This window comes from Drosophila teissieri, chromosome 3L, assembly GCF_016746235.2.
Source record: "Drosophila teissieri strain GT53w chromosome 3L, Prin_Dtei_1.1, whole genome shotgun sequence".
NCBI lineage: Eukaryota > Metazoa > Arthropoda > Insecta > Diptera > Drosophilidae > Drosophila > Drosophila teissieri.
The window spans coordinates 20,571,681-20,592,017 of NC_053031.1; the positions used below are offsets into that span (position 1 = coordinate 20,571,681).

General features: G+C 42.4%; 6 protein-coding genes across 11 annotated transcripts; 3 read left to right on the forward strand and 3 right to left on the reverse strand.

The window, feature by feature from the left end:
• Nucleotides 1-11: 11 nt before the first annotated feature.
• On the forward strand, nt 12-2,611 carry LOC122618612 (presenilin homolog). Of its 3 annotated transcripts, none has more exons than XM_043795182.1 (9): nt 12-168; nt 228-467; nt 533-762; nt 830-1,039; nt 1,093-1,313; nt 1,379-1,477; nt 1,535-1,792; nt 2,000-2,164; nt 2,231-2,611. In XM_043795182.1, exons 2-9 carry the CDS (start codon nt 303-305, stop codon nt 2,497-2,499), a joined length of 1,617 nt encoding a protein of 538 aa, XP_043651117.1. In that variant the 5' UTR covers nt 12-168; nt 228-302; the 3' UTR covers nt 2,500-2,611. The 3 variants fall into 3 exon arrangements, with proteins under 3 accessions (XP_043651117.1, XP_043651119.1, XP_043651118.1); XM_043795184.1 differs by having other exon boundaries at nt 13-168; nt 1,535-1,750; XM_043795183.1 differs by having other exon boundaries at nt 31-168; nt 231-467.
• LOC122618615 (39S ribosomal protein L15, mitochondrial) lies at nt 2,601-3,637 on the reverse strand. Its single transcript, XM_043795186.1, has 2 exons — nt 3,440-3,637; nt 2,601-3,371 (listed from the first exon to the last, which is right to left on the reverse strand). Exons 1-2 carry the CDS (start codon nt 3,542-3,544, stop codon nt 2,616-2,618), a joined length of 861 nt encoding a protein of 286 aa, XP_043651121.1. The 5' UTR covers nt 3,545-3,637; the 3' UTR covers nt 2,601-2,615.
• A 76-nt stretch (nt 3,638-3,713) lies between these two features.
• On the forward strand, nt 3,714-5,813 carry LOC122616050. Of its 3 annotated transcripts, none has more exons than XM_043791302.1 (4): nt 3,714-3,913; nt 3,972-4,557; nt 4,683-5,316; nt 5,381-5,813. In XM_043791302.1, the coding sequence occupies exons 1-4, from the start codon at nt 3,826-3,828 to the stop codon at nt 5,573-5,575; spliced, it is 1,503 nt and encodes a 500-aa protein (XP_043647237.1). In that variant the 5' UTR covers nt 3,714-3,825; the 3' UTR covers nt 5,576-5,813. The 3 variants fall into 3 exon arrangements, with proteins under 3 accessions (XP_043647237.1, XP_043647238.1, XP_043647240.1); XM_043791303.1 differs by having other exon boundaries at nt 4,695-5,316; XM_043791305.1 differs by lacking the exon at nt 5,381-5,813 and having other exon boundaries at nt 4,688-4,880.
• On the reverse strand, nt 5,605-7,350 carry LOC122616051 (4-hydroxyphenylpyruvate dioxygenase). The gene is made up of 5 exons (XM_043791306.1): nt 7,243-7,350; nt 6,987-7,013; nt 6,536-6,919; nt 5,807-6,460; nt 5,605-5,740 (listed from the first exon to the last, which is right to left on the reverse strand). The coding sequence occupies exons 1-5, from the start codon at nt 7,243-7,245 to the stop codon at nt 5,666-5,668; spliced, it is 1,143 nt and encodes a 380-aa protein (XP_043647241.1). The 5' UTR covers nt 7,246-7,350; the 3' UTR covers nt 5,605-5,665.
• A 4,905-nt stretch (nt 7,351-12,255) lies between these two features.
• LOC122618285 lies at nt 12,256-17,763 on the forward strand. The gene is made up of 6 exons (XM_043794620.1): nt 12,256-12,376; nt 13,151-13,599; nt 13,912-13,985; nt 14,123-14,165; nt 16,705-16,830; nt 17,459-17,763. Exons 2-6 carry the CDS (start codon nt 13,260-13,262, stop codon nt 17,587-17,589), a joined length of 714 nt encoding a protein of 237 aa, XP_043650555.1. The 5' UTR covers nt 12,256-12,376; nt 13,151-13,259; the 3' UTR covers nt 17,590-17,763.
• On the reverse strand, nt 17,694-20,316 carry LOC122618284. 2 transcript variants are annotated; one of them, XM_043794619.1, is made up of 3 exons: nt 20,130-20,316; nt 19,328-20,052; nt 17,694-18,439 (listed from the first exon to the last, which is right to left on the reverse strand). In XM_043794619.1, exons 2-3 carry the CDS (start codon nt 20,026-20,028, stop codon nt 17,992-17,994), a joined length of 1,149 nt encoding a protein of 382 aa, XP_043650554.1. In that variant the 5' UTR covers nt 20,029-20,052; nt 20,130-20,316; the 3' UTR covers nt 17,694-17,991. The 2 variants fall into 2 exon arrangements, with proteins under 2 accessions (XP_043650554.1, XP_043650553.1); XM_043794618.1 differs by having other exon boundaries at nt 20,126-20,316.
• Nucleotides 20,317-20,337: the final 21 nt, after the last annotated feature.

Below are 20,337 nucleotides of genomic sequence, written 5' to 3' on the forward strand. Positions count from 1 at the left end.
TTCTAAAATGCACCTCCGTAAATACTTTTACTTTTCCCATAAAAGCCTACTAAGCAAATCGAAAATCGATAGCTGTGCCGGACAAGCGCACTGCCATCTCTAGTTTATGAGTCGCTTTAAAACAAAAGAAAGTTTTTAGCAGCTCCTTTACCTTTGGTTTCCTTACCTGTGAGTAGTCAAGATCCTTCGAGCGTCAAGCCCGATATTAATCGGTGGTGATTCCCAAGAAGTCCCATCACACAACTACGGCTTCGCAGGGGGAGGCGTCCAGCGCTACGGAGGCGAACGAACGCACACCACTGATGGCTGCTGTCAATCTTCAGGCTTCGTGCTCCTCTGGGCTCGCCTCCGAGGACGATGCCAATGTGGGCAGCCAGATCGGCGAGGCGGAGCGTTTGGAACGACCTCCAAGGCGGCAACAGCCACGGAACAGTTATGGCTCCAGCAATCAGGATCAACCGGATGCGGTGCGTGTACCGACTGGCCACTTTGTCAAATACACATTTAACTATCAAATCCCTTTTCCTGCCAGGCTATACTTGCTGTGCCCAATGTGGTGATGCGGGAACCTAGTGGACCGCGCTCTTCTAGACTGCCCGGAGGAGGAGGTGGAGGCGGTAGTAATGAATTGGAGGAGGAACAGGGCCTGAAATACGGCGCCCAGCATGTAATCAAATTATTTGTGCCCGTCTCCCTTTGCATGCTGGTGGTGGTGGCCACCATTAACTCCATCAGCTTCTACAACAGCACGGATGTCTATCTGTATGGTTAACAAGAATTCAACTTTTCTGCAATATCGGTCTGGGCTTAATGTTTCCTTTATCCCCAGCCTCTACACACCTTTCCATGAACAATCGCCCGAGCCTAGTGTTAAGTTCTGGAGTGCCTTGGCGAACTCCCTGATCCTGATGAGCGTGGTGGTGGTGATGACTTTTTTGCTCATAGTTTTGTACAAGAAACGTTGCTATCGTATCATTCACGGCTGGCTGATTCTATCCTCCTTTATGTTATTGTTCATTTTTACGTACTTATATTTGGAGTAAGCTAAAGCATCTTTCGTTTGATGTACAAGTAATAATTTGCCTAATTCAGAGAGCTTCTTCGCGCCTATAACATACCTATGGACTACCCTACTGCGATGCTAATTATGTGGAACTTTGGAGTGGTCGGAATGATGTCCATCCATTGGCAGGGCCCTCTGCGGTTGCAGCAAGGATATCTTATTTTTGTGGCAGCCTTGATGGCTTTGGTGTTCATAAAATACCTGCCTGAGTGGACTGCCTGGGCTGTATTGGCTGCCATTTCTATTTGGGGTGAGCCGGATGCAGCTTTACGGCTAGGATGGTGATGTTACTAAGTGATTTTTATTTATTTATAGATCTCATTGCTGTCCTCTCTCCAAGAGGACCCCTACGCATACTGGTGGAAACGGCCCAGGAGCGAAATGAGCAAATCTTCCCCGCTCTGATTTACTCATGTAATAATCATCAATCTGCTTAAACACTTTTGAAGTTAAATAATATATCCTTTTCAGCCACTGTCGTTTACGCACTTGTAAACACTGTCACGCCCCAGCAATCGCAGGCCACTGCTTCCTCCTCGCCGTCGTCCAGCAACTCCACCACAACCACAAGAGCCACGCAGAACTCGCTGGCTTCACCGGAGGCAGCGGCGGCTAGTGGCTCACGCACAGGTAACTCCCATCCTCGACAGAATCAGCGGGATGACGGCAGTGCACTGGCAACTGAAGGTATGCCACTTGTGACTTTTAAAAGCAATTTGCGCGGAAACGGTACATATGCATTATATTTTTTATGATTTATCTACTTTTCTCCAATGTGTACATGGCTTATTTGGCGTTTGGTCTGTTATTGTGCTCTCACGTAATTATTGTCTTGTTTAGTAATGTTGGGCATATGGTATAAAGCGCTGCTGGTAGTCTATTTGAGGGCCTTTCGTAAGATTACGCCTCAAAACTTAATTTGTTGCTTACTTCTAGCTGAGGCCGCAGGTTTCACACAAGAATGGTCTGCTAATTTGAGCGAACGTGTGGCTCGTCGTCAAATTGAAGTTCAAAGTACTCAGAGTGGGAACGCCCAGCGCTCTAACGAGTATAGGACAGTAACAACTCCAGATCAGAATCATCCGGATGGGCAAGAAGAACGTATGTATATTATATATTTATCAGTTTGTAAACCATAACCGTATTCTGAAAAACGATTTCATGTAGGTGGCATTAAGCTTGGGCTAGGTGACTTCATCTTCTACTCAGTATTAGTAGGCAAGGCCTCTAGCTACGGCGACTGGACGACCACAATCGCTTGCTTTGTGGCCATCCTGATTGGACTTTGCCTCACTCTTCTGCTTCTGGCCATTTGGCGCAAGGCGCTTCCCGCCCTGCCCATCTCAATTACGTTCGGATTGATATTTTGCTTCGCAACCAGTGCGGTGGTCAAGCCGTTCATGGAGGATCTGTCAGCAAAGCAGGTGTTCATATAAACTGTTCATATAAAAAGACAAGGACGCATCAAATGTCTTACAGTATCATAGTCTAACAAAGCTTTTTGTAATCCAATTCTTTATTTAACAAAATGCATAGTAACAAACTCGACTAACTATTGCTTGCGCTTTATGATCGTTTTGTCCACTATGTTGATCAGCCAGCCTGGGTTCAGGCCATAGAATACTTGCCTGGGATCCTTCGCAGTGGTGAGCATCTCGTATGCGGAATCTTCTTCAATTTTGGGCAGCTGATAGCCGTACTTCTGGGCCAGCACCAAGCGGTCCTGGCTGATCGCCTCGGGATTGGCCAGGTAGCCGCGATTTTTGGGATTCGTATAATAGTCCACTGCATCTTGGGGAGGCAGCATGCGGCTGGGAATGGGCACTCCCTTTTGGAACCACTTCTTCGGGTTGACCAGCATGTGAAGGCTGCGTGGATCGTAATAGGCGGTACGGATTACACCGCCGTTCTTCTCTATGGCCGCTATGACCGCCTCGCTGGCGTGCTGCACCTCAATGTTGATCTTGGCCTGGAAATGGTCCAGTCCGTCGTCCGTTAGCTGAAACCCATACTCCATTTCAGCGGGTTTGAGCTTCAGGAGGCCAGAGTTGCACAGCGTGCTAATGTCGATGGGCTGGCTAATGTCTATCCTGTTCGTGTCGATGAGGACTTGCAGTTGGAGCAGCGAAATGGGCGGATACTGGCGCTTCAAGTGGTGTCCCTTGTAGTATGGCTCGTAGGGGAATCTCAAGTAGAACGGCTGATTGCCCGTTTCATAGCCCAATCGCATGAAGTTCTGCCGCTGTCCGGATCCCTTGTTTCCCGCTCCGTGCTTATCTCCCCCGTGTTGTGCCCTGCCACGCTTGTCCTGCCGAAATAATAAACAAAATATTAGTTAATAGTTTATTGACTGCATGCTGTTATTCAACCACTCACATTTTGTTTTGAGTTTGGATTTGGTCGTAGATTGCCGATTTGAACGCGCGGTAAAGTGCGTAACAGCTTCAGCGCCTTGTCTGAGGTTTCCCGCAGGTGTGCCATAGCGAAGTTATCTCAATTTATTTAATAAAATAATGTTTAACGGGTGAAAAATAAAAATTTACACGAGAGCGTAGGACCCCAGTTGGTCAGCTAACAAATACCAACCGGTTTATAAAATATACCAACATTAAATTTATGTTTCAGCTATGCGGTATTCAGTTTAGATGCGGCCACATTGCACTGTCAACGCGCAAAAGACAAATAAATTTTTTATTACATGAAATCAATTAAAACTTAAGTATCTTTAATAAATTAGTTAAAATTAATTACATTTTAAAAGGATGACGTGTGGAACATGTCGGGGTCACAAGGAAAGGAGTGTGAAGTGCCTTATAGCCGCTTTGGACACAATCAAAGAGCACGCCTTAAGTAAGCCAAGATAATTCATAATTTTTTTTATTAACTCTACATGTTTTATTGCTTATAGTGATGCAACGAGACTCTGAGGAGAGCGCCAAGACTATAGAACAGCTAAAGATCCACAATGAAAAGCTGCACAAAGCCTTGGACTTACTGAAGGGGAGGCAGAGCTCCTTGGTACAGGCGGAGAAGCGCAGGAAGCTGTCGCCCAAAAAAATTAAGGAAGACATTTCGCCGCAGCCACAAAGCCAAAACTCCTTGAACATGAACATAGCCATCAGCAATATAGATCTCTCCGACGAGGAGCAAGAAATGGAGGAGGACGAGAGCATTACCGAAACGGAGACCACTGTCCTAAGCCCGCGCAAACTGAGATTGCCAAATCGGAAGCCGGACATCCGGGACCTAGAGAATGTGCAGCCAAACCATATTTCTGCTGGGGGGAATAGTTGGACCCGCAAGACACCCAAATATCAGGGAGTCCTCACAAAGTTATCACTCACGCACAAAAGTAACAACTTGCACTTGAAGCAAACTCGCCTCAAATTTGAAGCAAATAGGTCGAGCACTAGTGAAAAGGAAATCATAGAGGAAAGTCCCAATTTAAGCACCAGTCTGAAAAGATCTAGGCCGCCAAGATCTTTAATGCAGAGGTAATTATCACAAAAAATAATTAAATATGTCTCAGAAATATAGTTCAATTTTATTGTCTAATAATCGAACAATGTTTCCTAAGACTACTGTGGTACGTTAAGTTCGTTTTTTTTTTAACTAAAAGCCAAGTTTGCAGAACAGACATCGAGAGCGTTACAAACGCAGACGCCTCGCTTACCACCACCAGCAATAGCGTAGCCAAGACCATAAAGCCAAGTTTTCAGTTGGACGGGGACGAGTTTGAAATGAATAGCTCGGAGAGTCAGATAATGCCCCCGCCGGACACGCCTCCAGGCCTAAAGATCAACAACACCTCAGATAGTGTAGTGTTATTGACTCCTGCTACCCAGGATATAATCTTTGTGAATGATACCCCCGAGGATGTAAGCAAACTGGGCACGATGGATGTTCTGGCCGAAATCATGAAGGATGATGACGATACCTGCTCGAGTGCTTTAAGACAGTACGAAAAGGTTATGATTGACCAGCAGAAGCAGATCCGACCAAATCTCCCAAACGTGGAGAGCGACCTTCCAATTACCAAAGCTATGAAAATTGAACCTATATCCCAGCCAGAAACAGATTTAGGCAACGAATCAACAAAACTGCCTGAGGATATTGAAAAGTATCTTATGGATATCAAAGAAGAGGACAGCAAGGATTCGGAGGAGGAGTTTCCACGACCGATTTTGATCAAGAAGGAACCTGAGATGACGGTCAAGAAACGTTTCAACATAGAATGCGTCGAGTGCGAAAAGGTGTGTGCATTATTATCGACGTTCCGCAACCATATAATATTTATTTTAAATTCTATCCACTTAGTTCATCAATTTTATGGGTTCCAATCTGACTGACGCGAAGATCAAAGATTATTTAGCCAAGTGCCGTCATGAAGAAGCTCGCAGCTTAACGCCTCCGGGATTCTGGAATCCCCACATGGTTTCCTTCGCAGAAGGCGATCCACGTAACGAGGTTTTGATAGACACTCGATTTTGGGACCAGAGATTAAACAAATGACATTTAGGCAATCAATTTATCAATAGTTATTCTGTTTAGACCATTTCATTTATTATTGATTTTGTTAAATCTCAATTAATCACATTTGATTCACAAGTTTCCTCGCTTGGCTTGTTCAATTTCAATGGCCGTGAACAATGACTTAAAGTTGCCAGCGCCAAATCCCTAAAAAAAAGTTTTGATTATGAATTATTTGTTCTTAGCAATAGTAGGTTAAGCAATAAATCTTACATTGTGATTGTAGCGTTGGATAACTTCAAGGAAGAGGGTGGGCCTGTCCTGGCAGTTCTTCGTGAAGATCTGCAGCAGATATCCGTTCTCGTCGAAGTCTATCAAAATGTTTAACTTCTTCAGGACCTCCATGTCCTCCTTGATCTTGGTGCGGCTATGCGAAAGCTGCTCCTGAAGGATCTCGTAGTACGAGGAAGGGATGGTCAGGAACTCGGTTCCCCGAGCCTTCAGGTTGCTAACCGCCTGAATAATGTCATCGGTGTTGAGTGCAATGTGCTGGACACCACCACCGCCGTAGTACTCTACGTACTCCTGGATCTGCGATTTCTTTTTTCCATTGGCCGGCTCATTGATCGGCATCTTTACCGTCTCCTCGTAGTTTGCCATCACGATGGACCGCAGGGCGGAGTACTCCGTGTGAATTTGCGAGTCGTCCACCGACCAGAAGCGATGGAACTGCAGGATTCTCTCGTACCAGGAGGCCACGCTCTCCATTTGCAGATCCGGTTGGTTGCCCACCACGTGATCAATGAAGTTAAGTTTGGTGGAGGGCAATCCATTTAGAAGAACATCCTTGGGCGCCCGCTGGAATCCAGGTAGGAAGTCTCCAGCGTAACCATTGCGCTCCACAAAAGTGTGGGTGGTGTCGCCGTACTACATACAAGTTATGGAAAGGAATTTGGGATTAATCCCTAAATATTTCAGAAGTATTTATTGTGTTCCTTTTACCGTCTTAATGGTAGCGAATCTCACAAATCCCTGATCATCGCTCTCCTCCCAAATGTCGCGGACCACTTCGGCTCCACGGGACACCGCCAGCGTAAAAATGGCATTCAAATCCTCCACTTCGAAGGCTACATCCTTGACACCATCGCCGTGGCGCATCAGGTGGAGTCCATGCTCCTCGTCATCCGGCGTGTAGGCAGAGACGAACACAAAGACGATCTTGTTCTGGCGCACGGCATGCTTGGCGAAGCGTCGCTCCCCGGTCTCTAATCCCTGATACCCAAGTGGTTCGAAGCCCAGACGAGTGGTATAGTAGCTGGCCGCCTGCTTGGCGTTGCCAACGTAGAAGGTCAAGTGATCAAAGCTTAGAAATTTGCCGGCTTCAGGCTGAAGGTGTAGAAGGAAGTAGGTTAAAATTATACGATCTTATATTAGCATTTATATTCGGACTTACTTTGGTTCCTTTGTCAGTATAGCTGGTCTGTTGGTAGTTATAAAGAAATAATAGTAGGCATTAGAACAATATCGTCTTGAAATGATTACAATGACTAAAAATCAATAACTTCGGTCAAAGGAATTTTTATTAGTTTATCCACTTTTATTAGTATTAGTATCAGTATGACATCCTGTTTTCCAGGCTCTTTGAAGTCCACTCTTTTCGCACGAAAGGGCTGTTACATAACGATTTCCACATGTCCCAACTCATTTACCATTATCACTCAGACTCAATTTATGCAAATCCTCTCCTCGCACGCGATATAGATATCTTCGTTCCGTCGATCTTACACGATCTTCAAATTGACTATAACCTGAGCTAAGCCAGTCGAGCGCTTTATATAGGGCCCAGGTCGATCAGGTGAAAATCCTGTACTAATTTAAATATAAGCCAAACTAGTATTTTGTTTATTTCGAATGCTATATACATCGGAATATCTTAGCTAGCTGGTTATTGCTCGCATATTTTAACTCAACCTGCAGAAATTTGTTTACTAGAACAGGTGGATTCCTTAATTAATGCAATCTCGAGTAGAGTGAATTGCAATATTGTAACGTAGGACGGGCCTCCAATCTGTTTACTTCATATCTGAGCGGCGTTTTACAAGTCTTTCGCTCAAAATTTCACTTCCTCAAGATGGTTACATGAAGGTACAGATACCTATTCGTTATGCAAAAGCTTGGCTCATGTCAGAATTCACCTAAATATTCATGAGACGGCAGTCGAGTGTGTTCGAAAATCGGTTGCCAAGTCGCACTGAACTTGATTCTAGTTTCGAGCCCCCAAAACACCACAATAGGCTAACTGAGTGATAATGCTATCTGGATTGTTATTGTTATTGTTCCAGTGCATAATGTGGAGCGGTATTGAAGTTGTTTTGCATTAGAATCGCTGTGCAAGGTTCTCAAAACAAATCTACAAAAACTGGTTAACCAATCTGTTTGTTGTTACTATTTAATAAAGCGGCACACGCTAGTCACAAATCACTTATTTTGATGATCGCCGTTATCGTCTATTGATTGCGGGGATAATAGCTTTAAGAGGATTGCCAAAGGATTACAAACCATTAGGGTGACTGTAATTTTTTATTTTCGGAATATAATTGAGTTGAATTTTAATATGGAAAGACTGGTTTAAGCACCGGACTGTTTTTTGAATTACCAAGTAGGCATTGAGTTAACCAAGTTATGTTATTCTTACAGATATTGAGAATTGAGCCGAGCGTTTTGGTAATCGTTATTTTCACGTATTATGGTGGACAAGATTAGAATAAGCTTCTTACTTTAAAAATTATATATTTTTACAAGCAGCCAATAGGTTGAGCCTTAGGTAATTATTAAAAAAATTGCTAAACGGCTTTGACATGTAGTATCAAATAAATTGTTTATTTTATGCTTGTTTTTCAGATCCCTTCATCAAGTTATTTACTTCCTCAGTTTATATTTTTTTGGTAGGGCGGTTCTCTTAATCATTTTGACTGACGATTCGTGTCAGGTGTTTGGCAACATGCGACAAGCCCATAAATTAATACTTTTGGACGCTCTGCGGGCTGCTATGGATCCCTGAACACATGGCGTATGAGCAATTCAGGCAGCTAAGCATTAATGATTAGCCCTAGACAAAGTCTCCCCCAGCTGCTAATGATTAACTGACAGTCCGATGAGGGTGGAGAGGATGGGAAAGAGTGGGCGGAGGACTACGAAATGGTCGATTGGTCATTGGCAAGAAGCCAAATCAATGCTTGACATTTATTATGATTGGCTTATTAGGGCGCTGCAGAGGCGTCAACCTGCGAGAAGTGGAAGGAGTTGGAAATGGCCCTTGTCGCCAAATTGCTCCAGATGATAGCTATAAAACCAAATGGCTGGAAACGTTCTTGTATTACAAACAAATTAAATTCCTTAGCGTATTATCAAAAAACATTCTCATAATAAATCATTAATTGTATTCATTACAAAACTAACAGTATTCAGTAAAACTAATAAACTGAGCCTTTTGAAAATGTACAACGAAAACCACTTTCTGGTTTCAAATCAACCCAAGTCAGTCCTCATAAGTGGCAAGGTTTTCTATTTCTTTACTTTACACCTGGCGCTCCTTGTGTTCCATTAGTCAAAGAATCCCGATGCACTCCCCCAGACCTATCCCAATAAAAATCCCAACCGCGCAGTCTCCGCGGATTTGCCATTAGCTGAGCAAACTTTCGTCGTTGACCAAATGGGAACGGTACCTGGCTCAGCTCGGGTTTGTTTTGGGTTTGATGTGGGTAGCCTGTTGCTCCATAAGGATATTACGTTTCCAGGGTTCTCCCGCTACCCTTTGCCACTCTCTTTTCTGCAGCAGGAGCAGCGTATCCTTCGCTCTTTCGGCTAGACGGCATTGCCAGCAGGGAAAGTTTCTCACAGGGGTTGCTTTCTAAAGGACTATTGCCAGACAGAAGGATGTGGGTCTCTATTGTTGTCGTCAGTAACTTCGACGCGGATGCAGATAAGGAAATTAGGAGTGTCTCTAAATTTATATTTCATTTTATGGCTTGCCTTACTTTTTTGAAATTTTTGAAACAATATAATTTAAAACTCACTAGTTATTGAGAGAGGTCAATAAATATTGCCCTTTTATGGTTAAATGCTTAAAATGCAGTGACACTCATTTTCCGAAAACCAGTGAATTATATTTTAAGTGCAACCTTGCACATATTTTTCTCAGTGCTGTGTTATGGTCCTTGTTATTGTGGTTGTTCTTGTTGCCATAGCCGCAAGCTGTCGCCGGTCTACGTCACGCTTTTCATCCTTCAGTCGCGTTTACTGCGCTGCCCAAACAACAAGCCAAAAATAATAGGAGTCGCAGTAAAAACCAGTATAAAAATCCCAAGTGTGTAACTACTCGAAAATTATCTAATATGAATTGGAATAATTTCGTATAAATAAAACGGCAACCGCAAAAATAAATAAATAAAGTCAAACGTACTTGAACTGTCGCTGAACCGAAAATCATTGGTCGTTATTTTCCATTTTCCCCAAACTTTGTTTTTTGCTGGTGCTGTAAAAATTCATGTTCAACTTTTTTCAAATATTGACAAATTGGTGCGCGTCTCGTTGAGCGATTAAAATCTTAATGTTTGAAAAAATGCTACAAAACAACACCAAATGGTTGGCCCCGAAAAAAACGGACAATTTTCGACACCAAAAGTCGCCCAAAGCGAGGAAAAAAAATTTAAATGTTACAACATAAATTATACGAATTACTATGCTCTGAAAGCATTCGCTAGTTAGTGGTTCAAAAATAGTTTTTATATGTTATTTTTGCGATTGCGTTGATTGATTATGCAGTGTGAAATGATCATAAATTTGGTAAAGCCTTAAAATCACTTGGGAATCTGAAATTGTAGCCTCGACCAGTGCCTCCCAAACTGTAAGTTGTGGGGAACGAGTTCTTGTTAGTGAATGAGCCCTTTGTTCCTCGAAACGTGCTCTCCTGCAGGATAACTCTCTTTAGCTTCGTCCTTTTCCCCCCAAAGGATTGCTTTACCAGGGTGTTTCCTTGCTGAGAGGACAGGGGTTACGAGACTCTATAAGAACGCATGCGCAGCCATTTCTTTTGGGGTGGTGCGATTTCGCATATGTTCGTTTCTAAGCAGATGGTTTTTTTTAGAAGGATAAAAGGTTTCTTAAGGTAGGTCCGGTGACATGGAGGCATAAAGTATTTTAGGACATAACACTAAGTATCTTGTATCTGGCATTCTGTAAGACCAGAAGCCATAGTGAAGTGTATTGCATAGTGTTTGGGGTACCAACTCAGAACTTCTCATGTCTCTACAAATTTGTTGGCTTGATAAGCAAATGTATGGATAAGTCTACGGGCTATAGACTTAACTTTTTGAACAGAGCTGATAAGGAAAATCTCCATCAGCCTTTAGCACTTATCCCACCCACTAGAAACAATATTTGCATGCAAGTTTGCGAATTTAATTCGGCTCGCGTGCCAAAACTCAATCGGAAAGCATCGACAGAGTCATTTTATACATTACCTGGGCATATGGTCGCGCCCTTTGTGTGGCATGCCACTTGCAGAGCGGGGAAGTGCCCCATTAAAGCCATAAAAGCATTACCAGGGGGAGGTCGAGGTACGCCGGTATTCTCAGCATGAATCACTTTCACCTTGACACGCTTTTCCCTGCGCTCCCTTCGCTTGCCCCAATGTCCTTTGCCAGGGGCTGGATGGTATTAGTTCTTTAAGCCCATGTGCCGTCGTCTAATGATATTTTATAGGGTTGAGAGATATTTACCGCGGAATTATGGCTTTAAGTGCCGCGCTAGCTGAAACCACATCAAGCGAAAAGCATTGGGAAAATACAATAACCGCCCACGCGTTTTGAGCCCATGAGCAGAATTTAATAGTCCGGGTAGTTCTAGAGAGTAAGGTCTATAAAACAAGAAATCGGACGGTTTTGCCTGTGAGATTTACGATTTTGGGATGGCGGCGCGCATTGGCACATAGCAGGTTGCAGTTGTACAAATAAACAAAAGATTCGAGTAGGAAGCAAATAAAAACTTCCTAGCCACCTCGTTTGTGTGAACTTCCAAATTATTTTTAAAACACAAAATTATGAAGACCCGAGAAATTTACACTGCATATATGTTTGCCTAGGTATAGAGATGCAGATATATCTATTTTAAAGGGATCGTTGCGGGGCATTTAGGTGCGCATAAATTATAAAAATATTTCAGTGTGTCAGAAATTGTTTGTTCGGTATGCCAAGGTATGTTTGGTGTTTGTGTATATTTGTTTTATTTTACTTTTTGTTGGGTGAGAGGAATTGGTTCCGCTTCATTTTGAACAAATTACTGGGGCTTATAAAGAGCCGTGTTATTAATGGAGAATCCGTTTGAGGGTATATGATTAAAGGCCTGTTGATGGCCAGAGATAAAGTGAATTTATGAAAGAAATGGGTACTAAAAGTGTTTTACGATCTAATAGTAATTAGGATTTTATAAAGGCCTTATCTGCCCATTCAATATTTGCACTTCCATAAGATATAGAACCAATGAAGATGTAAACAATAAACATAAGAGACCTAGATATTTAACACACACTTGGCTGGAGTCCTTTAAGTGCAGCCGCATTTGCTCTTATTCAAGTCGATAAGCTTTCAACTGATTCTTCAACATTTCGCCTGCGATACAACCGGTTTGCCCCACTGTGCGACGCGCTGCGCAGCGGAGAAGTTCAGTGCGAGTTGTTAGAACGAAATTGCATGGGCTGGGAATCGGACGTGTGCCCGTCGATCTTGATGCGAAAACCATCGCGGCGGTGGGACAAATACTGCTCTGTGCACTCCGCCTCCTCACGTGCGTGTGTGATTTGTAATATTTGTAACTTTAATTTATGGGATGCGTTGAGTGAGTCGTCGGCGAGCTGCTTAATAAATTAGTCCCGAAAATACCAGGCATTCTTCAGAAAAAAAAAAATAACCACTTGAAAGCAAATAAATTGCTTAAACAGCGTAAAATCAAAGAGAGATGAAAGGGGGAGATTTTGTGCAATAATTTGTTGGATGTGTCGAAACTGTTTATTTTGAGTTGGATTGTCCACCAGTGAAATAACTAAGGAAAAGTCATTCTACAGCGAAAAGTGAACTACAATTTATTTAATATGTGCTGACTATCTTTACAAAATTGTGAAAATCTAAAATTTTAAATATGAAATATTAATTTACACATCGTCTATCCTTCAATAATATCCTTCATTGGTAATTACCAAATTTTTAGACGAAATCCCAGAAAAAATATTAACATTTAACATCTTAGTACGAAAAGGTGCAAACCAAGTGATAAACTATAAACCTTAAATTGCTTTTTATGCTTCTGCCCCAAGATTCCCGCCACATCAAATTACAGCGGTCGAAAGGAAAACGATGAAAATTGCTTAACAATATAGAAATGCCATCAAACCAATCATCTGTAAAGTGAATTAGACAAAAGTTGTTCGTGTGGAAAGCGCACAGAATCAGAGCCACATATGCGATTGGAATCTATATTCAGATCACGACCGCATTTTGAACATACTATATAGTCTTGCCCGATCTCTCTAAATCTCAATCTCGGCATCCGTGCGACTTACAGATTGTATCCGATTGCTGCGACCGCAACGAAAAAAAACGCCAATAAAACCTAGCTAATTAATGTGATAATGCTGAATATTTAAATCATCAAATTCGGACGACCAAGCACGATGTGGATCCCTTTAAAGTGCCTCGAACTGGACGCAGAGAATCGACAGTGCCTCGAGAGATTACAGCAACCGGCGGAAAGATCCCCCGATAAGAGCTTAATCCCAAAGGTCAGTCGGCGCTATCAGCCCGCGGCCGTCCCATCATTCCTGTCCATTGGAATTGCGGTGACTATCTGCCTCGGATCTGCCCTCGGTGCTCCACAATCCTCCTGCATCATGTGCGACAAGGAGGACCTGCGACCACGAGTTCCTCCCTACAGCGACAGCTACGAGGAGTACACCTTCGACCACCAGGTGACCCAGCAAGCGGCCCTGGAGTCCATTCAGAAATTTAATGGGTGTAAGTAGCTTTGCGTTAATATTTGGGAATTATGAGACATAAAAAAAGGATAAATTCGTATAACTAGCATATTATTAAGTATTATTCATGAAGAATATTACAATTTATGGACCCTTTAACAAAACAGGAAGTTTGCATTGACCTCATTTTCCTTAAAGAATGTAGTAAAAACTGAAATCGTAGATATTTATGAGCATTTCTCATTTTGTTTAAACTTGCTCAGAAAATGGAATGTATAGCGAAGTACAAGCTGCTTGACTTAACTGAATTTCTTTGTCTTACTGGGATTGAATCATTTTTCTGTCTTTATAGCAAAAGGTCAGAACAATGCCTGCAGTTCAATCAAGTGCCCACCGAATACACCAAAGTATTGCCTAGGAGGTCAGGTAAATATGGCTCAGCTATGATCATTGGGCTTCTTGGAATCGCAGAGTTCAGTTAGTACTGCAACTTGCAATCCGATCTGCACAAGGCTTTATAACTGAATGACAAACCAGTGAATTGTACAATATTTTCTTTGTAGTTTATCAACGACCATTGCTGGTGCGAGCTGCAACATAGAGAAGGTAAGATATCATTCCCTCGAGGTATCATTTAATCAATAGTTTCGGATTTGCCTTCAAATACAAAGACAAAAGTCAGTTAATTTAATGTTGGGTAGGTAAAGTAAATTTCTGAAAACATTGTGTAAGCTCTTAGATTTTGATACTTATTACCTGGCTTCATATTTATGACTTGCGCATGAGTCTCCGCAGATGGCGTCAAGTAATAATAAACAAAAAGTATCTCCAGCAGCAGGCTCCCACTGTAAACACACGAGATGGAGACGTGCCACTAACCCACTTGCAACGCAGTGGCAGAGCCAAACTCTCTAAAGAGCCCAATTAGCTAATTTTGGCCCTTAACAAGCCGTACTCACGCAATATACTGGGCATACAACCAAGAACTCCGATGACGCAACAGTTGGCATAGCCACCCAAGTAAAACCCACATGAATATCCCACGGATCGTAAAGGTGGCAGATACTTTTTCTACGGGCTGCCCTCTTCCACACGGCACGTGATGCGGCACGGAAGTTGTTAAGTGTGGTCCACTGATCGAACCGCACTCTAATGCTGCGACACGCTTCATTGGCTCGACTTGCAACCTCTACAGTGAAGCCTGCCTGGGAAGAACGAGAGGTTTTGGCGCCTTCGCTCCATATTTAAAATCGATATTTAGCAAGATTTCGATTTATTTTAAATTAAACCACCAAGAAGTACCTAAAAAAGTAAAAATATAAAAAGATCTTTGATCTTTTTTACGAAAAATTCGTTAATTCGTTCTTAAAATCAAAGAAATACAGTAATAACTAATTATTCACTGAGTGACATCCACTGTACTGCGATTACTGTGGCATTCCTCATGTCCAAGTGTCAGTTTATAATTCTTTCAGTTGCTTTTTTTGTTTGTTCAAATTTTCGACTTGTCGATGTGCATTCTGCCTTGGTGGGGAATTTTCTGGGTTCGGCGCTTGCGTTGTACACAGTTGAATGATTTTCCTCAAGGCGCGCAGTTTTCCATGCCCCTGTAGTTTTCCTTTTCGAATGCACCCGCCTTCCAATCAAAACTGTTTTGTGTGGGCCACTCATTGCATTTAATTTTTTAATTTTTACTTTACTTGGATTTCGTGCATTAAGGTTTCTTGTTGTCCCATTAAAGTCGTTTAAGCCGTAAATGCAGTTGTTTAAATATTTAGCGATTAAAGGCGATTGAGTTCTTGGAAACGTTATCTTGAATTGGTTCAATTAAATACCTGGTGTTTATATTGGGACAAGATAAGTAATGATATACCCTATCTGTTTGTTTTGAGCTTAACTTGGTATGTCAAATAACATATTGTCACATCAGGCCTAAAGTCGGTTGACCTCGAATCTTTTAGCAGAGTGCAAATCCTGAAGATTGCAAATCACAAATATTCTGACTGTTTCCAAGTATCTGGACACTGGTGTAACAGATGTTTTTTAGTATGCCATAGGCACCACCATTCCCACTACCGGCAACAAATCCAGTTGATAAGGAACGTGCCTGAAATAACAATGGAAATACCTGATCTGGCGACTGGGTGGGCGGCTATACCAATATCTCCCGATGGCCATTTTCAGGTGCCGCTTATAGTGACCAGTGCGAATAAATTTGAAGCCTATTTCGGTGTTATTTTTGATATTGCCCTCCGCAGCCCATTCCAATTAAATCCGTTGGGAATTAAATGAAATATGAAATTGTTGACAGGTGAAATGTAAACCAAAGCAGCTTTGAAATTAATCGCTTCGATTTTCCTTGATAACCGCTTTTTGTCTTCACCCAATATTTACGTATAATCAATCTCACTCTACGTTTTCTCTATGAACAATCTGTCGATTTGAATTGTTGCCCCATCGTCCTCGGCTTGTCAGTCGTCGCTAAAGATTATTAACAATTGCCAGGGCACTCACTGAATTGACCCAACATATTACACGCTGTCCGTGTCTGTTTACATTAACTAATAATTTTATAATTGCATAAATATCTGTGACACGCACCATCAACAACAACTAGCTATTCTCTGTGTGGGCTTTTCTATTCCATGTTCCTGAAAATGTAGACATGGAACTTCATAAAATTCAAGACGTTGAGTTTTATAAACAACTGAGCAGCATCTATAAACAGGCCAAACGAAAATAATACAGGCCGGTGCTCTGATCCGATCGAAAAACAATGCCGCTCATATTTAGTCACTCGGCACAGTTTATATTTCTTGAACATTATTGTGGCCTTTTTGTGCGCAGCTCCTAATAAACATATTCTATTTTATTGATTTCCGTTTCTACTCAAAGCGCCAAAGTTCCATAAATTGCATATTTAAATTAAGTGGTTTCTATTATAAAAATGTAGGCACTTGATTTCAAAATAGGGGCAACACATTGAATATGTACTTAAAAAATTTTGCTGATTTTTCCACCAAATTCATTTTTGACTAATACTAATATTTTGTGGGTTGAGTTCGTGTGGTTAAACGAAATTATTTTAAAAATCAAGCTCTTTTTACTGATTTCGTTTACATTATAAATTCACTTTCATTTCCAGAGGGCCTGCCCTATGTGCCTCACGTGTGCTTCGCAGATCAGAAGGTACACACGTCCTCCGTGGAATCCTGCTTCACGTTCGTGCAGGTGAAGGAATGCTGCTGTGCTGAGATCTGGATCAAGAAGTGTAAGTACCAGTTCTACAAAAAAATGCAAACTCGTGGGATCATCGCATCTGGAAGCACAGTATGAGTGCTAAATGCCCATGCCACTCACACATGAGAAGGGATTAACAAAGCAATGCTAATTTAATAACGTAAACATACTTCTGCGATTATTCTGTTTCCACACGGCGCCTTCGATAAATATACACAAGCCAGAAATAACAGCAACAATAGCAGGGAAACCTTGTCAATATCATCCGCTGGCAGAAAATCGAACCATGCTAATTATATTTAGTTTATAATGCTAATTGAAATCGCTCACACCAAATTTTCTGTTGGGCGTCAAAGGAGCGTTCTAAATCATATAATACAACATCGATATATGGCAAGCTATAAATTTGAAAGGGCAATTAGCCTTGGTTGTATATTATCGTTGTGAGTGGTTCCAAGAAATTTTAGAGCAGATTCTCATAATAAACATAACACTTTGGCAAAACTGTAAGCTCGCTCATAAATAAATAAGTGAAAAGCGGGATTAACAAATAGAAACCATTTTCCAGGGAAAAAATTACATCTGCCCATTAATATTGCATAGCATTACTCAGCCAAGGGAACATCATTTAATCTGCCCTTTTCTTCTTCTTTTTCCAGGGCGACACATTTCGGGCAGCTCCCGTAGCCAGCACGTGCCAAATGTACTAGTACTGCTAATATTAAACCTGCTTTCTGCATTCAGTATACTCAGCTGCAGAAGTAGGAGGCGAATATTTTGTCAAAGCTAAGAAATCGAGGCGAAGTCATCATGTGAAAGCTGTACAACATAGTCATAGAGCAGTAGGATCTAGTCGTAAAAACATTCAAATAAGTGTACTTAGTTCAACAAATGTCCAATGGTAATCAAACTTACTTGCTAAGCATATATTTAAGCGTTAATAAATACACGTTTATAAAGCTAACAGACTTTAGTTAGCGTGTGGGCTTAGATCACTAAATAATGAAGTAACTCCTTGCATGCATTTTAAAAAGGACAACATATCGAGGAACAAAATAAAAATAGTTTATAACACGTGCTGCGCCAAATATCGTTCGCTTACTGGTTAAATTTTCGCCTTAAACACTAAATTCGGTCCACTAAACCTCGAGTTCAGCAAGTCGGCCTTAAAAGTCTATAGTCTCCACAGTGTTTATAAGCTGCTACGGCTGTTAAGCGTACGCTGCAAGGCGTTTACACAGGACAGAACGTCCTCATAGTCCTTGGACCATTCGCGCAAATTCCGTTCCAGTGTTTCCAGTCGCAGCTGCCCTAAGCGCATTCCTCCGTGCTTAATGGCTGCATAGCAAGAGCACGCCAACAGCTTAAAGCATTGCCGGCGAACAGCATTGTGGGCATGGCTCTCCCAGTTTGGCGTACTAACCACGCACTGCCAGGCCATGGATACGTAGTCCACCAGGGCGTCCCAGTGAGTGGAGTCGTGCAGACGTTTGGCCTGCGATTGCAGCACCCGCTTAAATTCGTTAAGATGCATCGACGCCTTGGAGTAGGCCGCCGCATCCGTTTTCTTGCACAACCGGGAGGTGGGAAGGGACTTGAAGATGAGCCGCTTAGCATGGTGCAGCTCCTGCTCCAAAGCGCTGAAAACATGACACAAACGAACAATTATGTATGTACCGCCAAAAACTGCCACGTCCACACTTTTGAAAAATAATTCGATATTTTTTCATTTTTGTATTAGTCTTCTAAATTTCTAACGATTTGCTAAAAAACTTTTTGCCACGCCCTCTCTAACGCCCACAAACCGCCCAAAGCTGCCACGCCCACACTTTTGAAAAATGTTTTGATATTTTTTCATTTTTGTATTAGTCTTGTAAATTTCTATCGATTTGCCAAAAAACTCTAACGCCCACAAAACCGCCAAAAACTGTATGTGCTGAAGGCTCTCCTTCGCACTTCGAATAGCTGAGTAACGGGTATCAGATAGTCGGGGAACTCGACTATAGCGTTCTCTCTTGTTTTAAAAGTAGAATACATTGCAGTATCAACAAAAATTACGTAGCTTCGGCAAGCCGAATCTTATAAACCTTACAGTATTTATAAATTAAAATAAAAATCTGATGTATACCTATTAAGAACTCTTTATGATCAAAAACTAGTGTATTCCTTTAATTTCAATTATTTGTTTTGATTGTTTCTAGGGACGCTAAAATCAAAATTGTTATCAAAAAACTGGTGTATACCAAATTTAAAACACTTTATAATCACACCGAAACAATCTTTTATATTATTTTTAATTCATTTTCCGATCGTTTATGTGGCAGCAATATCAAATTTGTATCAAATTAAACCCGAATCGGGTCTATTCCGAGTTAGAACACTTTGTGATCAAAAACTCCGAAGGTAAATTTTTTATCAACAAACTTGTGGGAGTCTCACGCAAAAAACTGAGAGACTAGTTTGCCTAGAAACGGACGGACATACATAGCTATTTTACCTCACTTTATATGGTTGTAAAGTGAACTTACCTTATGTCTGGCGTGGGTAGTTGCGTTCGTATCTCTCCCTCATCACTTGCACTTTTGATGTTATTCATGATTAAATCAATTAGTTGTTCCTGGGACAGACCCTGTAATAGGGATGGTAGAGTCGCATCTGTGTTCGTCTGTCCCACAGGTCTATCGTCCATTTTCAGCTTCTTTACTATTGGTGTTCCCGGCCAAAGTTGCTTGGTGGTGGCCATCTTGATGGGCGAGTAAGTATCCATCGGTGTGGGCTCTGGCGGAGTGCTGCCCATGGTCAGACGTTTGCGAGGGGAGCTGCGCAGGATCATGCCGCTTGTTAGTTGCAGGTTCTTTGTGGGCGTGCGCTGGAAAGGACTACGCATTGAGGAACCACCGTTGGCACCTCCTCCTGCGCCACCACCTCCGTTGACCTTATCCGGCGAAAACGTTGTGGTAAAGCGCCGGCGACCACGCTGCCGAATGACCAGCTCATCTGGCGAGGGCAGTGGCGAGAAGACAAAGTCCTGCGTCTGCACTACGTTCACATCGTTGTCCACCCGCAGTCCTAATCCTCCGTTAGCATTCGGTGTGTTTATTATGGCCGCCGGAGTCGGCTCATCCGGAGTCCGGCGATTGCTGTTCGTCGGTGTGTTGGCCATACGCAGCGCCTCCAGGCGGTCGGGAATCTCGGCCAGCGCCATACGTGTCTGCAGCGGGGTCGTCATACCGATTCCAAATTGCGATGCGGACTGTTGAAAAACACAAATCGCATACGCATCAGGATTGTATAAACGTTTTCACGCCGCCTTGCACCTGACGTACCCACTTGGATGCTTCGCTATATCTTCGCAGAAGACTCAACAATCTCGACGTGGGCGAATGGTAGATCTTCCTGACACTTGGATTTTTTGGGGTTTGCCTCTTAGCGTCCCTCCCGCGACAGCAACAGTAATTTTTTCCTTATTTTTGTTTAAATTGCGCCAATTTGCTCAAGGTGGCAGCGCGCTCTGGAGATGGACGTCCTGTCTCGATGG

Bases quoted from the DNA above. Each gene is read 5' to 3' on its own strand.
- LOC122616051 (XM_043791306.1), bottom strand. The intron at 6,920-6,986 runs GTAAGTCCGAAT...CTACACCTTCAG, and splicing joins ATACTGACAAAGGAACCAAA to CCTGAAGCCGGCAAATTTCT. The intron at 6,461-6,535 runs GTAAAAGGAACA...ACTTGTATGTAG, and splicing joins GATTCGCTACCATTAAGACG to TACGGCGACACCACCCACAC.
- LOC122616050 (XM_043791302.1), top strand. From the start codon at position 3,826: ATGACGTGTGGAACATGTCGGGGTCACAAGGAAAGGAGTGTGAAGTGC. The intron at 3,914-3,971 runs GTAAGCCAAGAT...TATTGCTTATAG, and splicing joins AATCAAAGAGCACGCCTTAA to TGATGCAACGAGACTCTGAG. The intron at 4,558-4,682 runs GTAATTATCACA...TTTAACTAAAAG, and splicing joins CCAAGATCTTTAATGCAGAG to CCAAGTTTGCAGAACAGACA.
- LOC122618284 (XM_043794619.1), bottom strand. From the start codon at position 20,028: ATGACGACCCCGCTGCAGACACGTATGGCGCTGGCCGAGATTCCCGAC. The intron at 18,440-19,327 runs GTAAGTTCACTT...TCATGTTTTCAG, and splicing joins CTACCCACGCCAGACATAAG to CGCTTTGGAGCAGGAGCTGC.
- LOC122618612 (XM_043795182.1), top strand. From the start codon at position 303: ATGGCTGCTGTCAATCTTCAGGCTTCGTGCTCCTCTGGGCTCGCCTCC. The intron at 1,040-1,092 runs GTAAGCTAAAGC...TGCCTAATTCAG, and splicing joins TTTACGTACTTATATTTGGA to AGAGCTTCTTCGCGCCTATA. The intron at 1,478-1,534 runs GTAATAATCATC...TATCCTTTTCAG, and splicing joins CCCCGCTCTGATTTACTCAT to CCACTGTCGTTTACGCACTT.
- LOC122618615 (XM_043795186.1), bottom strand. From the start codon at position 3,544: ATGGCACACCTGCGGGAAACCTCAGACAAGGCGCTGAAGCTGTTACGC. The intron at 3,372-3,439 runs GTGAGTGGTTGA...TTATTTCGGCAG, and splicing joins ATCCAAACTCAAAACAAAAT to GACAAGCGTGGCAGGGCACA.
- LOC122618285 (XM_043794620.1), top strand. From the start codon at position 13,260: ATGTGGATCCCTTTAAAGTGCCTCGAACTGGACGCAGAGAATCGACAG. The intron at 13,600-13,911 runs GTAAGTAGCTTT...CTGTCTTTATAG, and splicing joins CATTCAGAAATTTAATGGGT to CAAAAGGTCAGAACAATGCC. The intron at 14,166-16,704 runs GTAAGATATCAT...TTTCATTTCCAG, and splicing joins CGAGCTGCAACATAGAGAAG to AGGGCCTGCCCTATGTGCCT.